Consider the following 16,525-nt stretch of genomic DNA (forward strand, 5'->3'; position numbering starts at 1 on the left):
AATGAATGTTCAAAGCTCAAAATGTTCAAAAAAAACTCATATATATATACCTATATAAAATTATATTATTAAAAGTCAAACAGAAAGAAGAAAGAGCCCAAAATTATAACAAGTCGTTAGGAGAAGAGATGAACAAAGTCCAATGAAAAAGTCCACATAATAAATCATTTATTCAGATGCAAAGTCCACTAAAAAAGATTATGGTATCTGAGTATATTTGTCAACAAAAGAATATAATTTTGTTTTGGTGGTTACAACAAAATAAGCTAGGTGTCAATAGATTATTAGATGTATAAATGTACACGTTTTACGCTGTAAAGAATGAAATCCAAATAAGATTTTGCTCCTAATGTTTTTCTACTTATAACAAATTAAAGCTCGTAAACTATCAAATAAAATAATTTCAATCGAATCAATATTCATCCAACCGACTTAAATCAACCAAGCGAATAAAAAACCTAGTGAACATATGGACTCGATTCCGGCCTTAGTTGGACCGTCCAACCATGAAGCCCGTCAGGCCCAATATCATTCATCTACCAGAATATCAATAGAAAAATCGCATCGCAGTTCCAGCGATTTTCATTTGACCAATTAAAAGCGGGGACAAAGAATGGAGTGCGCCGGAAGAGGAGGCCGGACCCCGTGCTCCGGCGCGCCAACCAGACGCTGCCACCGTTGCCGCGCTGTTGCCTACTGCTCCGTCTCTCACCAGGTGCCTATACATACTCGCTTATTACGTATTTTGAGCGCTTTTTGAGCTTTTCATGCTTCATGGAACATTTTTAAGCTCTCGCTGAGTTGTGAATCAACGATTTTAGGTTTCGCACTGGAGCGTGCATGGAAAAGAGTGCGGAAGGTTTCAACAGCAAATGAAGTGTGCTGATGCTTTGAATGATTTTCCATTTACCTTTTCTCAAAACGCTGCTCAAATTCAGGTTAATAACGTATAATTGTTTCACCACGAAATTCTTCCTTGTTTTAAAGAGAAAATTCCCTTTTAAAAAAAATTCGATTGATTTCATTTTATTTGAGAATTTTTTTTAGCATGCAAATTTTGGATTAATATTCGAATTTTGGGCATTAGGAGACGCGTTGTTCGTTTTTGATGAAGCATGGAATTCACCGAGTAGGAATTTGGACGTGTGAATGTAGCTGTGGAACGTCAGCTAATAGTTTTGATCAATCTAGGTATTTGAGCTGATCGGCTGAAAAACATTTTTACCATAATTTGAACGGAAAGAAATTATTTTGTTTCAGTAATTTGGGTATTCTAGAACTGGAGATGATATCATGTATGAATACAGCTGGAGCTGGACCTTTTATTTTTTAAAATGTCTATAAATTACGGTCCATTTTATTAAAGATTATCTTGATCCCGACATCATAAGACATTGGGGAATAGGTGAGCTTGAGATGCTCTCCTATCTCTTAAGATTCTCGTAATTTGTTTTGTAGGTTGATTCGTAATTGGAATCTAGGTAGTCCATTGTGCCCGTGTAAAGGTATTTTTTTTTCTCTTGTTGAATGGTTGTATTAAGGTTTAATGAAAGTGATACTAGAATTGGTTTCATGTGATGGTTCAGGTCCTTTCTCTCCAATTACCAAACTGACAAGCTGGAAGGAGTACTATGAGTGGAGGTGCATCCCGCTTGATTCTCCGGCAGCTGTACTTCTTCATTGGGTATGTTAGTTTGTATCTTTGAAAATAACTGGCCGGACTTAAAATAAATTTTATGCATTTCGAATGTTTTTTGTTCATTATGCTTTTTACTTACACATGTAACTCTTGTAAGAAATGAGTATATATGACCTCTCGTTGACGTAAATTCATTTGTTTGAATTCCTGTGAATTACTCCAACAAATACGGAATTCCTTTCACTGGTCTCAACATTTGGAGATTTTTGACTTTTCTGTACATTATGCATCTCTTCGTGAATACTTTTTTTATTGATTGTGGGCTATAAATGATTTCACTTGTGATTTCACTTGTTCCAGCCACTCACAATATATTGGGCTATTCAACTTGTTACTCTTGAAAGCTTGAATTCTGAAACCAGCAATGAACTGCGCGTACATTACTTAGGTACCCGTCTTTGCAAATTCAACATAGTTGTGTTTTATGTGAAAATTTGTGCATTTTTAAGTTTTTCTTTTTAGCTTTTGGTGAAGTTTTAAATCCTTCTAAAGACTCCCAATATATTTTAGAATTTAAGCCCTTGGTCCATGAACCTTGCCATTCTAGAGCCAAAGTCCTACCTCAACTTATATTAAGAACATTGGATGAATAGTTCTGTCTGAAAACGGTGAAGTGCATTTTATTATTTCCTATTGCCAAAGAAAACTGTGTATTCATTTCTGTGCTTCTGCACAAATTACGATCACAATTGCTGTAGCTACTGTATGCTATGTATAATCTTTAATTTCTGACGTGTTGATTTTTCTCTCGAATTATCTTCTGGATGCATGGTATAACAGTACTTCTATGTGGAACTTGGAAATTACATTTGATTTGGAATCACATAGTAAACACACACCCTAAAGGGTTCCATTTATCTGACTTTACATGAGAATATATTTCATCTTGTATATCAGTATTCTCGAATATTTATTTTATTGTATGCCCAATTTACCGGAAAATTTGACACTATCTATATTTGTGTCATACTGACATTATAATGTCGAAAAACGCAACCTGATAAGTAGGAGTCTTTGTTATTACTTAGAATTGAGATTGGCTCATATATAACCATAATTGGTTAACATTGAATGCTCTATAAGATGACGGAATTAATATAGATCCGAAATTAATTGTATTTTTGTCCTGTATAATCAAATTATATAAAACACTTTCATTACAATAGTCTCATGGTTACCAATCTGGATAGGATGGTTTCATTCAGAATGTAATGAACCGTGATAGAAATTTTAGATTAAAGATCCCAACTTTAATTCCTAGTTACAAACAAAACTAGAATCCTTCTGTATATGACACTTTCATACGATATTTAAAGTCGCATAATAACTGCTGGTGTTGACTTCGTGTTTTTATGTGTGAAAAAAATCTCAAAGGGCCAGAAAAAGAGCTGCTTCAACTGGCTGTGTTTGGAGAATTGCGTGCACTTTTTCCAGGAGTAAATGTGCATATAGATTTTGTTGGTCCGGAAATTCCACATCACAGGTCCGGTGTTTAAACAAATATTTTTGACTTGTTTTGCTTTCTAACTCTAATTTTGACACAATCTAACATTTTTCATAGTATAATATAACCATTTCCATATTATAACCATTTCATGCAGGGATGGTGAAAAAGTCAATCTTTACTCCTATGCTGAATGTGATCTTATAGATTGTCAATGCAAATGTCCCGTCGAAAAAGATAGCAGGGAAATAACAACACACAATTCGCAAGCAATAACATTACAGCTTCACGCAGGTTGTTACCATGACCAGTTCGAAGAATTGGTGAAGGTTGTGCTAATCTTTGAAACACGTATTCCTTGTTCTCACCCTGGTCATATCTCATGAGGTTTGTTTGCTTGGTAGGACTCATTTCCTCGTATAATCATTGCCCCAAATGCTGGTATTGCTGCCTACGTGAGCTGGTTGCCAACTCTTGTGAGTTTCGAATTCCCTCTTCCCACCCAACGGTGAAAAAAAGCACTCTTAAAGGGAAATATTTGTTTTTCCCCTTGTTGGGGATAGTTTTAAGCACTTATATGCGCACAAGTCTTTCCAAGAATTTAACTCGTATGTTTTGACCATCTCTGTATCTAATTTAGAATCTAATCAAGGAGATCAAAGTTCCAGCAGTTTTTTCTGATTACTGTGAAGAGGCTTCTCATTTGGCAGCTCGTTGCATAACCTCTACCACGGGCAGTGCTCCAAAAATCCCTGTGTGTTTCTTTACATCTTATGCTCCAAATATTCTGCATTCGGTCGGACATCTCCGAAATCGTACGAAATTGAATCGTATTTCCTCTTCCGCAGATTCAGCTAAATCCATTCAGGCAGCCTCTTCAAGTGGAAGGAAGCGCGTTGTTTCTTCCATGCTATTCTAATTGCTTTCTCTTTGGGATGTGATACATACAATAGATCTCATACATTTGACCTTTGTGGTGATATATACAATCCATGGGTATCTGACCCCTTGTGTACCCAGTGTAGTTGAAGACTCCCTCTCAGACAAAGAGGGAAATGTTAATACGAATCTTTACAACTAGTCTGAGTCTTGGCTTTTATGAAGACATTTGAGAATAGACTTTTATGACAAGCACAATGAGTTTAGAGAGATTGAATGTGTCGGGCGATTGCAAAAGCATATATATTTTAACCTCAAATTCTTGGTGAGGGAGATTGCATAGTTTCGCCATGTTCACTCTCTGTCTCTTGATTTCGGCATGGAGTTGCAACTTACTTCTTATATGCACATGACTTGATTGATCATCCAGGAGTCTCGAATATATGATGAAATATACTATGCTGTGATTTAATACTTTGTATAAATTTGGCTAGATTTTGTCGCGGACGACGGATTCCTCGAAATTATCGGGATCTTGCAACTTACTTCTTATAGCCATTCCTCGAAAGTAAGAACACATGAAAATGTTAGACAACCGAAAGAACTGCAGATTGCGTGGGTTTGATTCTCTATTACGAATGTTCAAGAGAGTAAATTCAAAGGCGGAGTTCTCAGTTGTGGATCTGCCTGTGTCCCATGTTCAGAGGTGGCAGCCTCCTATTCTGAATCAACTTCGATTAGATGTGGACGCAGGTTTTGAGTGCAAACGGAATTTGTATAGTACTGGGGCTATTGTTCGAAATCACTACTTGGGAGAAGTTCTTGGTGCTAAGGCTGGTTTTGTGAGGTCGATTATTGGAACAGTAAAAGGGGCTGAATTGTTGGCAATCAGATTTGGTTTGGATCTTTGCTTGAGTATTGGTTTTAAAAATGTTTCCATTTTTTCTGATTCGATTCAAGCTATACGAGCGATCAATGACCCGGATGACGACCATAGCCCGACTGGGACGATAGCAATGGAAATCCGGAATCTGCTCAAAGATCATGCTACTGTTTTCCTCTCTCAAGCATATGAGGTGCACGGCTAATGGGGCGGCTCATAGTCTAGCACGAAATACCTTGAATACTAATGTTAGTTTCGAATGGTCCTGTGGTGATGCTATGCCCACGTGGCTAATGGATATTGTATCTTTTGATTAATCTAACTCTTCATATTAATGAATGTTTGCTGGTTTATGCTCAAAAAAAAAAAAAAACTATCTGAGTGGATCTGAAAATTGTCAATTCGGAATTCTCCTATTTGACGTCAAATCTAGCTTATAAACCGATTATTACTAAAACTAAGTTGTAGAAGCATGCTTGATTGACAAAGTACAACCCAAAAGAATAACTAAAAAAAAAAAAAAAACTAGCAAGGATGAGGAGCATGAACGAGCGGGATTGACAATCGCATGAATATGGATTCACCTTCAACACTTGTGGAAGAAACTCTTCCCACATCTGCCAATGAACACCATATATAGTTTCAAATTCTAAAAGTACCATCGAATCCAGTTACATAAAGTCATATTGATTGAAGATATTTTTCAGTAATATTTATATAACCAAACATCAATAACTAACCTGCATGTTATCAATGAGCAACCCCTCGTCCGTTCGACGAAAATCCAACACTTGGGACACTTATTCCAACCCTTGTGCGCCGCCAGGGCTATGAACTTATCATCATTAATCCTATTCTCTCGACAATTATGTGCCACTCCCCATGCCAAACCCTATTACACTGAAAACAAAATAATCCCTTGCACTTGGGACATGTCAACCGCTGCAAAAACCCTCCACACTCGTTTAAAATCACAACATTGCAATTTTTATGCGGGCAATAGCATCTTTCCCGACCCATGACCGCCGCCTCGCATAGTAAGTTGCACCATCGCAAGAAGAGTGATCGCCCAACGAGCGGGCGGCACGCGACGGGGTCGAGCTTGTGATGGCAGTTCCAAGCCGGGCATTTGATGTCTCCTGTGCGCTTATCCCGGAGCTTGGCGCGGATGTACTTGGCCATGCAATCGGTGCAGAAGGGGTGCGCGCATTCGTCACCGTTGCTGAATTTTTTGTTGGCAGGTAACGATGGCTGAAAGCAAATTTCACAGGTAAATTCTTGATCATCATCCTTTTGGAGGGGATTAATATCGGCACTTGAAATTTTTTTTAAATGTCAATTCATGATTTTCAGATTTTTTGGAAAACAAATATTTTAAATGGAATGCGAAATCAGATAATATTGTAAATAATCATGTGTAATTTTAAATTGATATATATGTATATAAATAGATGCAAATATTATGTAATTTTTAATTACATGAATATTGTGATTAAATATGGAATTATAATTTTTTGTAAATATTCCTTCTTAATCAAAATATGTCACATGTAAAGTAATTGATTTAATAATTTGTAAAATTATGATTTTTTTTAAAAAAACAATCTTTCTATCCGGTTTTGTTCACAACATTTCCATTTGTCAATCTTAGGTTGGATTTTAATTGAAATGTTTATTCATGATTTTTAAATGTTTTGGAAAGTGAATAAATATTAGACCGTGTAATTTTAAATGTATATATATGTATATAAATAGATGCAAATATTAGGGAGTTTTTTTTTTGAATCATATTATGGATTTTTTAATTACATGAATATTGAGATTTAATTATGGAATTTTTTATTTTCATTTTTAGCAACACAGTTTTGGTGTGATTTTGCCAAAAACGGAAAAAACTCCATTTTTATAATATATATATATATATATATATATATATATATTCTTTATTTTCTTTTTCCTTTATTATTTATTTGTATCAATTCTTATTCTATTTATCTTTAAAATCAAAACGATTGTATAAACACACAAGACGAAGACGTGCATCGAGTATTAATCTTTGTGTATATTTCCGTAATCTTTGAATATATATATATATATATATATATCATATAAATAAAAACTACACAAAATAACTAATGATTTTTTAGCCCGTAATTAAATATTATAAAATTTTAAAAATAACAAAAATATAAAACATTTTCGATCTTGATTACGGAATTAAATCACAATATTCATGTAACTAGGGGTGGGTTTTCGGTATATCGTATAAAAAATATTGGTATGAAAAAAAATTCATACCGATACCGATATCGAAAATTTGAAATTTTGATATGAAAAAAATCCATACTAATACCGTACAGATACCGAAAAAAGTTCGATATAACAAAAAAATGTATATATATCGAAAAAATTTTGGTACGGTATCTCGAAAAGTCGGTATTTTGGTTCGGTATCCCAGTCCTAAATTAAACATTTCATAATATTTACATCTATTTATATACATATATATCCACTTAAAATTAATTAGGATTATCTACATTATTATCTGATTTCAGCATTTTCTTGATAATATTTGCTTTCAAAAAAATTAAAAATCATAAACATATAAAATAAAATCCAACCTAGGATTTGAAAAATGAAAATTTTGAGAACAAAATCGAAAAAAAAAGAATTTTTTTTTTAAAAAAGCATACTTTTACAAATTATTAAATCAATTACTTTACATGTGACATATTTTAATTAAGGATGAATATTTACAAAAAATTCCAATTCCAAATTTAATCATAATAATCATGTAATTAAACATTCCATAATATTTGCATCTATTTATGTTGGTGATTAAATTATAAGTTTTGGTGATAACAGATCAAACAAAACCAAGTGTTAAAATAAATAATATTTTAAGGACAAACGGAAATTGAAGTTGGATCAATCAAAACAAATGGATTCATACAGATCGAACTCAACATAGTTGTTCAGATCAAGTTTTCGGGGAAATTTTGGATTATTCCGGATAAATCAAGCATTTGATCTATGTTCCCTCGCAACTATTTTAATTCAACAGATCAAATGACCATTCTCTAGAAGAACAACCCAGATCAATCAAAATCTTATATCTTATGTCAGATCGAGTTCGAATCATATTCAGTCAAGATCGATCATATATTTACACTTCACCCAGAATAAGTGTAAATGTCTTCAATCCAGATCAGATCAAACAAACGGTTGGACGCATCAGTTGCCGAAGTTGTTGAGCTAGAAGACAAACTCATTAAATGAAGTTTTGAACGTTGGCTAAACTTTTCTTAAAGTCAAGATTTGTGAGCCAATTTATGAGATATGTTGGCGGCTTATTCTCAGAAAATGTTGGCGGCTCACTGGCTAGTTTTGAAGGCTATAAATATGCGATGATGATGAAGATTCGAAGGGTGTGAAGCAAGAGAAAACAATACGAGAAATCACGAATTAAAAGTTTGCTTTCCAATTCATTCGAAAAGCCAAAAAGCCTTAACTCTGTATTCTAACTCAGAAACTTACATCACCAGATCAAAGTTTCAAAGCTCTGAGTTAGATAATATAGCAAGATCGATCGAGCTCAAGAAGATATACTTCACATCAAGAACGATCCAGATCAAAGCCATCTATAGCTTTCAGATCAAAGTTCCCGAAGCACATTTTGTGACTTCATCTTGTAACTCAAGCAGAGTGTTTGATCTGCTTTGAGAGAAGTGTTGCTATGAGTTCCTCTCAAAAGGGTTGATAGGATCGGATTTGTACAAAGTGTTGTATAGATCAAATTCTTCTAGTGGAATCTTTCTAAAAACAAAAGAAGGGAAGACGTATGAGATTCAGCTCCGAACTTCTAGAAACAATCTCTGACCTTAAACTTTTACTTACTGCACTTATGTTATTTTAATCTGCCTTAGCTTTCTCAAAGTTCAATTCTGCGAGAAAGATTCTTCCGTCTGATCTTATAAGATCTTTCAAGCAAAACAAAGTTTTTAAGCAAGCAATACTTCTATCTGCCTTAAAATAGATCAAAGTTGTTATTAAAATTTTTTAACGTGTATTCACCCCCCTCTATACCGTTTTCAATCCTAACAAGTGGTATCAGAGCGGTTTTTTCTTATTACTTGAACCGTTTTACAAAAAGCTATGACATCTTTCAATAAAATTCCTGTGTTTATGACGATTGGAAAATTCGTATGCAGGCACACTTATCAGTACATGATGATGATATGTGGTTCGTGATTACGGATGGACCCATATTATGAAAACCAACACTGTCACTGCCATCTCTGCTGATGCTCCACAGATGATAGAAAAGCCTCGAGTTGAATGGACTTCTGAAGATAAGAAGAAAGTCAATCTGGATAATGTTACTAGAGATATCTTACACAAAACTCTAGACAAAAACATGTTTAGCAAAATCAAAAGCTGCACTACGGCCAAGGAAATATGGGAAAAGCTCACACAATTGTGTGAAGAAAATGATCAAACAAAGGAAAACAAGCTTATGGTGGCCATCCAAAAGTTCGATAACATAAAGATGAAACCGGGAGAAACAATGAATGAATTTGATGAAAGATTTAGCAGCATTATGATTGAGCTAAATGCACTTGGGAAAAGCTACAGCAACAGGTAAGTAGCTTTGAAAGTCATGAGAGTTCTACCTCGTGAATGGGATGTGAAGACAGTAGCCATGAGAGAATCCAAAGATCTCAATAAGATCAAATTACATGTTCTATTTGCAGATCTTAAAGCCTATGAATTTGAACTGGGAGTTCGAACTAAAGAGGAGACATCCACATCTCAAGTAACCAAGGCTCTCACTGCAGCAGATGAAATCCCAGCAACCAAGACTGCAGAACAACTTAGTAGTGATGCAATGTCACTATTTGTTAAAAAGTTTGGAAGATTCATGAGGAAGAATCAAAAGAATTTTCAAAGCACAAACATATCAAACTTTAGACAAAAAGAATCATTCAAAGATGATCAAGTGTGCTATAACTGTGGGAAAAAAAAACATTTTATAGCTGATTGCACTAAACCAAAGAAAGATGACAAAAGAACCTCACACAAGAAGATCTCCAGAGAAGAAAGAAAGAAATTCAGAAAAAAGAAGGAACAAAAAGCTCTGTTAGTAGATGAAAGCAACAATAAGTGGGCAGAATCAGATTCCACCTCATCTGACTCAGAAACATCATCAAATGAAAGTGAAGATGATGTTGTCAAATGCTTGATGGCTGAAGATAACTCAAACATTCCAGATGATGGAGAGATACTTGACTTTACTTCAGATGAATTTACTTGAGAAGATCTTATCAATGCATTAAATAAGATGGTTTATGAATATCGAATACTGTCTCAAAAGTTTTAGGAAGTCAAAACAGATGGAAAAGTCACACAAATAAGTCAGATCAAAGTAACACTAATGAGTATACTGGATCAGGCAGTCTTAAAGCTCAGATAAATCTGCTAATGATTGAAAACAAAGATATGAGAAGTAAGCTTCAAGTTACTTTATCTGAAAATCAAAGATTAACAGATCTAGTAAATTCTTGGAACAAATCATCGATTTCACTGGATAAACTAACTGGAATGCAAAAGAAAGCTAGATATAAATCTGGCCTAGGCTACAACATGAATGAAGGTAGTTCATCTGATTCAACCATTCAGTCCTGCCTGGAGAATAACGACTTTAAATATATGAACTTTGTAAGATCCAGCACGATATATAAACCAGAGATTCCAATGACTCAACCAATACTTCAACAGAGCAAACTCTTACACAGAGGGTTGGGATATGTTGAACCTGAGAAATCTAAGCCTAGATGGATTAAACCCAGATCGAATTGGTCTGGACAAAGTCTTGAAAGACAAAGAGGCTCTTCCACACAACATAGACCACATTTTTATACCTCTCAAAAGAAATATTGGAAGTCTAACTGGAATAATTCATCTGATCACTACACTTGGCACTCACAGCACAATGCACAAAGAACTTCTAATAGAGTTTTCATTCCCAAAGATCAATACCATGAAAAATCTGTAAAGATAATTCAAGTATGGATTCCAAAGGGATTAATCGAGCATGGACCCAAGTAGGTATGAGGACCAAAAATATTTTATTTTTGATTTCAGGTAAAAGGAAGTGAACTGATCAAGCAATAAGTCTGGTACTTGGATAACGGATGTTCTAGACACATGACTGGAGATATTAAGCTACTATCAGATTATGTACAAGGATCAGGACCCAAAATCACTTTCGGAGATAATTCTAAAGGTACCACCATGGGTAAGGGTAAGCTTATCCATGGAAACGTTAGCATTAAAGATGTTTTACTTGTTGAAAATTTGAAATACAATCTTATAAGTATTAGTCAATTATGTGATTAAAATTATTAGGTCAAATTCAAAAAGTACACTTGCACAATAAAGGATCAGTCTGGACTAACCATTATGACAGGTGAAAGAAGTATAAATATTTACAGAGTTAATTGGTCAGATCAACCATCTACTTCAATCTGTCTGATTGCTACAAAGAAGAACCAGAACTGGTTATGGCACAAGAGGTTAAATCACTTGAACTTTAAAGCTTTAGCCAATCTGAGTAAACATGAACTGGTTACAGGTTTGCCTAAGATCGAATTCTCAAAAGACAATGTCTGTACTGCATGCCAACTGGGTAAGCAAGTCAGATCAAATTTCAAGAACAAAGGTTGTAATTCCTCTTCGAAAAGCTTAGAGCTACTACATATGGATCTTTTTGGTCCTATACCAGTAATGAGCTTAGGGGGAATGAAGTATACTTTAGTCATTGTTGATGATTTTTCAAGATTCACTTGGGTTATTTTTCTAAAGTCAAAGGATCAAACCACTTTCCTATTGATCAAACTTCTTCAAAGACTACAGAATGAGAAATCTATTACAATTGATAGAATTCGAAGTGACAAGAAGAACTGAGTTTACTAATAATGCATTATCATCTTATCTGAATAAACTCGAAATCAATACTTTATGAGTTTCCAGAGTCAGATAAATGGACATCCCGCCGATGAAAAATCTAGTACAATAAAGCAGTTTGTATGTTTTTATTGAATTGCTACTTTCCGTCAATGAGCGATGTATTTATGTCTTTGTGTTTTGTTTTTGCTGTGGTGTGGATGTAAACTTGATTTTTTAATATCATATTTGTCCAGGTATCATAAACAGTGTCTGAGATGAAGATCTCCCCTTCTCTAACTCCTCGAAAGGAAAATAAAGGGTAATTGCTTTATAATCTCCTTTCAATTCATTCAATGAAAGCACTTGCAGTGGACATTCCTTATCGCTCTATTGAATTTTTTTGAGTGGGAAATCTAGATCAGAAGCATTTTTGTGTGTATCGAGCTCCTCTTCTTTCAACATGAGGATTCCCATGAAAGTACTCCGAAAAATCCATTTTTAGACAAAAAAATTTACCCCAAAAATTAATTGCTGATGGACTTGCTATTTATGACAGTAACATTTGCCGTAGCAACTGAACCAATTTGTTTTCCCTTCCCATTCTTTCACTTCTTTCGAGTTTCGAGCCTTCGGTTTTGTATATGGAATTGATTTATCATTTCAACTGTAGACTGAGAAATGCTGCAGAAAAGATGGGGAATCGAAGGAATCAGTCGGATCAGCAATCAAAGCCTTTACTCTCAAGGTAAGATTTCTTATATGTTACCCCTTTAAACAATGGCTTGTAGACATTTGATTTATATACTATTTGCTTGTTGTATTTTCTGTTAGATTTTTCTCAATATTCATGTTTATATACAATTATATGAACATGATAAACAATATGCGGAAGCAATTAGAGAGTTACCTCCGGCCATCAAATTATTTGTAGGTATGTTGCTTTTCCTCCGATTAAAATCTTCTAAACACTTCAATTCTCTCATAGATGGTGTATTTGTGTTGTTATGAGTTGTGTGTTTAGGGACCTCAAGAGCCTCGGTATTTATAAGAAATTTTTTATACCATGAACGAGTGTTCAGGAGCACGAGATTTAAAATAAGTGTGCGTTGAGTGTTTCACTTTTTTAAATATGAGACGCCATATGCACAGTTCATCAAGGATGTCAGCATCGGTCGTCACCGCTTCCGTCATCGTAGATATCTTGTTTGATATGTGCCATAATTTTCTTACATTCTCCCACTTGGCACATATATAAGCCAATATATAAGAAAACAAAATACATGAATCATGGCGATAGTTTCTCTGATAAACGAGATTATCTTCCATGTATCACAATGTATTATGTCTTTTAAGGCTGTACAACTTAATGAATAAATCATATGTTTTTTTCGAGGTCCAACTTTATTGATATTTTTCTCGATTCAAGATGTGTACACAACAAATATGAGAAAATATCACAACAGAGTTTCATTAATTTGTTTTTACAACAATACATATAAGAACCAAGTCCTATGCTTTCAGTATGATCCTTAAATTTCAATGGTGGCATGCCTTTAGTCAAAGGACCAGCAATCAAAAATTCAGTGCTAATGTGTTCGATAACCACCGTTTTATCTTTAACACGATCTCTTATGACTAAATACTTAATGTCGATGTACTTGCTTTGACTACCACTTTTGTTATTTTTAGCCATAAAGACAGCAGCTGAATTGTCATAATATATCTGTAATGGCCTAGATATAGAATAAAAAATTTTAATCCCCGATATGAAACTCTTCAACCAAACACCTTGTGAGGTGGCCTCAAAACAAGATACGAACTCAGCCTCCATAGTGTAAGTAGCAATCAAAGTCTGTTTTGCACTTCTCCAAAATACAGCTCCACTAGCTAGCATGAAAATATATCCCGAAGTGGATTTTCGAGAGTCAATGCAGCCAGCGTAGTCTGAATCAGAGTAGCCAATTACTTCTAAATTCTCAGTTCGTCTGAACATAAGCATATAGTTTTTGGTCCCTTGAAGGTACCTCATCACTTTCTTTGCAGCTTTCCAGTGGTATAAACATGGATTACTCTGATATCTTTCCAACATCCCAACAACAAATGTAATGTTAGGTATAGTACAAACCTTAGCATACATCAAGATTTCGATAGGGATGGCAATTTTTCCCGCGGATTCAGGTATCCGCGGGGAAAATCCGAAACGGGACGGGTTTGGGGGAGTATTTTCGGGTATGGGTTCAGGTTTGGGGATTTTTAAAAATCCCCGAAACATATTGGGGCGGGTATGGGGATGCTATCACCATCCTTGAACCCGCCCCGATAATAATAATAATAATAATAATAATAATAATAATAATAATAATAATAATAATAATAATAATAATAATAATAATAATATACAAATATTTTAATTATCAAATTTTATTAAATCTAAAATATTATAAAAAATCAAAATTAAAAGTAGTATTATTATTTCATTTTTATATATTTTTATACATTATATATAATACATCCGTTTATGATATCGTAGTTTTTTATAAAATTAAAATATTATTTGAATCTCATTCATGTTACGTACATATATAAAGCATTTATATTAGTCTAAATATTTATATATTATTTATTTTGATAAATTTAAAAATAATATATAATCTTAATAAATTTTTATATATAGTATTTTATTTAAAATAATAATTTTAATTTATAGAAATATTTTGTATTTAAAATATTTTTATTAATTTTTTCAAAAAAAATATTTTTATTAATTTTAAAAGTTAATATTATAATAAAAAATTTGACCCAAAATATTTTATGTATTTTATTATAAAATTGAATAATAATTTTTATATTCTTATATATATATATTATAATAAAATTTATTTATAATATATATATATATATATATATATTTTTTCGGGTATGGGTATGGGGACTAGGTCCCCGCAGGGATGGGTACGAGAAATCCCCGATAAGAATTAATGAGAATCGGGGCGGGTATGGGGATCGGGTTTGAATTCGGGGACGGGGATGGGGAAGGCATCCCCGTCCCCGACCCGCCCCATTGCCATCCCTAGATTCCGACAACAAAAGCATAAGGAATGTTTTTCATTTGTTCCCGTTCAAGATCATTCTTTGGGCATTGGTTCAAATTGAACCTGTCACCTTTCACAATGGGAGCTACACTTGATGAACAATCTTTCATCTGATATCTCTCTAAAACCTTGTTGATATAGGTTTCTTGATACAGACCTAGAATACCTCTAATTTTGTCTCTATGTATCTTAATGTCAATGACATAAGATGCATCACCCATATCCTTCATATCAAAGTTTTTAGAGATGAATTGTTTCACCTCATACAACAAACCCTTATCATTGGTTTCAAGCAATATATTATCCACATATAGAATAATGAAACAAATTTTACTCCCACTGACCTTCTGGTATATACAATTATCCATGATGTTCTCTACAAATCCAAATGAATAGATAACACCATGAAATTTCAAATACCATTGTCGAGAAGCTTGTTTCAGTCCATATATAGATTTATTTAATTTGCAAACCAATTGCTCATCATCACTAGAGGAAAATCCTTTTGGTTGTTTCATGTAAACCTCTTCCTCTAGATTTCCATTGAAAAATACTGTTTTCACATCCATTTGTTGTAATTCCAAGTCAAAGTGTGCAACTAATGTTAGAATGATAAGGAGAGAATCTTTCTTAGATACAAGAGAAAAAGTATCCTTGTAGTTAATTCTTTCCCTTTGAGTGAATCCTTTAGCGATGAGTCTTGCTTTATATCTCTCAATGTTGCCCAATGAGTCTTTATTTGTTTTGAAAACTCATTTACATCTGATGACTTTTACACCAGCAGGCAATTGAACAAGATCCCAAACTCCATTAAATGTCATAGAATTCATCTCTTCTTTCATAGCATCGTACCATAATTTTTACTCATTACAACTCATAGCTTGTGAAAACGTTTCAGGATCATTTTCCGCTACGATGTTAAAATCAGATTATTGTAAATACACAATATAATCACTACATATCGTTGACCTTCTTATTCTACTAGATCTCCTTAGGTTGTTATTTTGTGTAGCTGGTTGATCAACAATTTTTTGTTGATCCTCATCAACAACTTGATCTACGGGATTTTCATCTGCGATTTGTGGAACTTTAGTGATTGCTTTTCTAACACCCGTTTGTGCTTGAGGGGTGTGAAAAACAATCAATCTATCACCTGAATAAGAGGGTTGTACATTAATATGATCTTATTTAAAGAATGTGTCATTAAAGTGATCACTCCCACTATTCAAGTCATTCTCAAGAAACTTTTCATTTCTTGATTCCACAATTGTAGTGCTATGAAATTGATAATAGAATCTGTACCCTTTGGATTTTTTGGCATATCCAATGAAATATCCACTAATAGTTCTTGGATCCAGCTTCTTTTCTTGTTGGTTTTAAACTCTTATTTTAGAAGGACAACCCAAAACGCTTATATGTCGCAAACTCGGTTTCCAACCTTTAAATAATTCAAATGACGTTTTTGGACCATCCTTAGTTCGAAAACGGTTTAATATATACACAGTTTCCTTAAGAGCTTCAGTCCACAAGGATTTAGGAAGTTTGGAGCTAATAAACATATTCCGCACCATGTCTAATAA

General features: G+C 33.9%; 2 protein-coding genes across 4 annotated transcripts; both read left to right on the forward strand.

Moving 5' to 3' along the window:
• The first annotated feature begins 564 nt into the window (after positions 1–564).
• LOC140882644 (uncharacterized) lies at positions 565–4,424 on the forward strand. Of its 3 annotated transcripts, XM_073288766.1 has the most exons (11): positions 565–715; positions 822–938; positions 1,088–1,191; positions 1,459–1,505; positions 1,587–1,684; positions 2,000–2,087; positions 3,074–3,182; positions 3,301–3,472; positions 3,548–3,619; positions 3,784–3,897; positions 3,992–4,424. In XM_073288766.1, the coding sequence occupies exons 1-11, from the start codon at positions 614–616 to the stop codon at positions 4,082–4,084; spliced, it is 1,116 nt and encodes a 371-aa protein (XP_073144867.1). In that variant the 5' UTR covers positions 565–613; the 3' UTR covers positions 4,085–4,424. The 3 variants fall into 3 exon arrangements, with proteins under 3 accessions (XP_073144867.1, XP_073144866.1, XP_073144868.1); XM_073288765.1 differs by having other exon boundaries at positions 3,784–4,424; XM_073288767.1 differs by lacking the exon at positions 1,088–1,191 and having other exon boundaries at positions 578–715; positions 3,784–4,424.
• A 4,751-nt stretch (positions 4,425–9,175) lies between these two features.
• Positions 9,176–9,550, forward strand: LOC140879092 (uncharacterized). The gene has a single exon (XM_073282738.1). It carries the CDS (start codon positions 9,176–9,178, stop codon positions 9,548–9,550), a length of 375 nt encoding a protein of 124 aa, XP_073138839.1.
• The last annotated feature ends 6,975 nt before the right edge of the window (positions 9,551–16,525 follow it).

This window comes from Henckelia pumila, chromosome 2, assembly GCF_033568475.1.
Source record: "Henckelia pumila isolate YLH828 chromosome 2, ASM3356847v2, whole genome shotgun sequence".
Taxonomy (NCBI): domain Eukaryota; kingdom Viridiplantae; phylum Streptophyta; class Magnoliopsida; order Lamiales; family Gesneriaceae; genus Henckelia; species Henckelia pumila.

What these genes read in the sequence shown, in the direction of transcription:
- LOC140882644 (XM_073288765.1), top strand. Translation starts at nt 614, where the DNA reads ATGGAGTGCGCCGGAAGAGGAGGCCGGACCCCGTGCTCCGGCGCGCCA. An exon ending in AATAGTTTTGATCAATCTAG is followed by an intron (nt 1,192 to 1,458) that starts GTATTTGAGCTG and finishes TTTGTTTTGTAG; the next exon opens with GTTGATTCGTAATTGGAATC. An exon ending in CAGCTGTACTTCTTCATTGG is followed by an intron (nt 1,685 to 1,999) that starts GTATGTTAGTTT and finishes CACTTGTTCCAG; the next exon opens with CCACTCACAATATATTGGGC.
- LOC140879092 (XM_073282738.1), top strand. Translation starts at nt 9,176, where the DNA reads ATGAAAACCAACACTGTCACTGCCATCTCTGCTGATGCTCCACAGATG.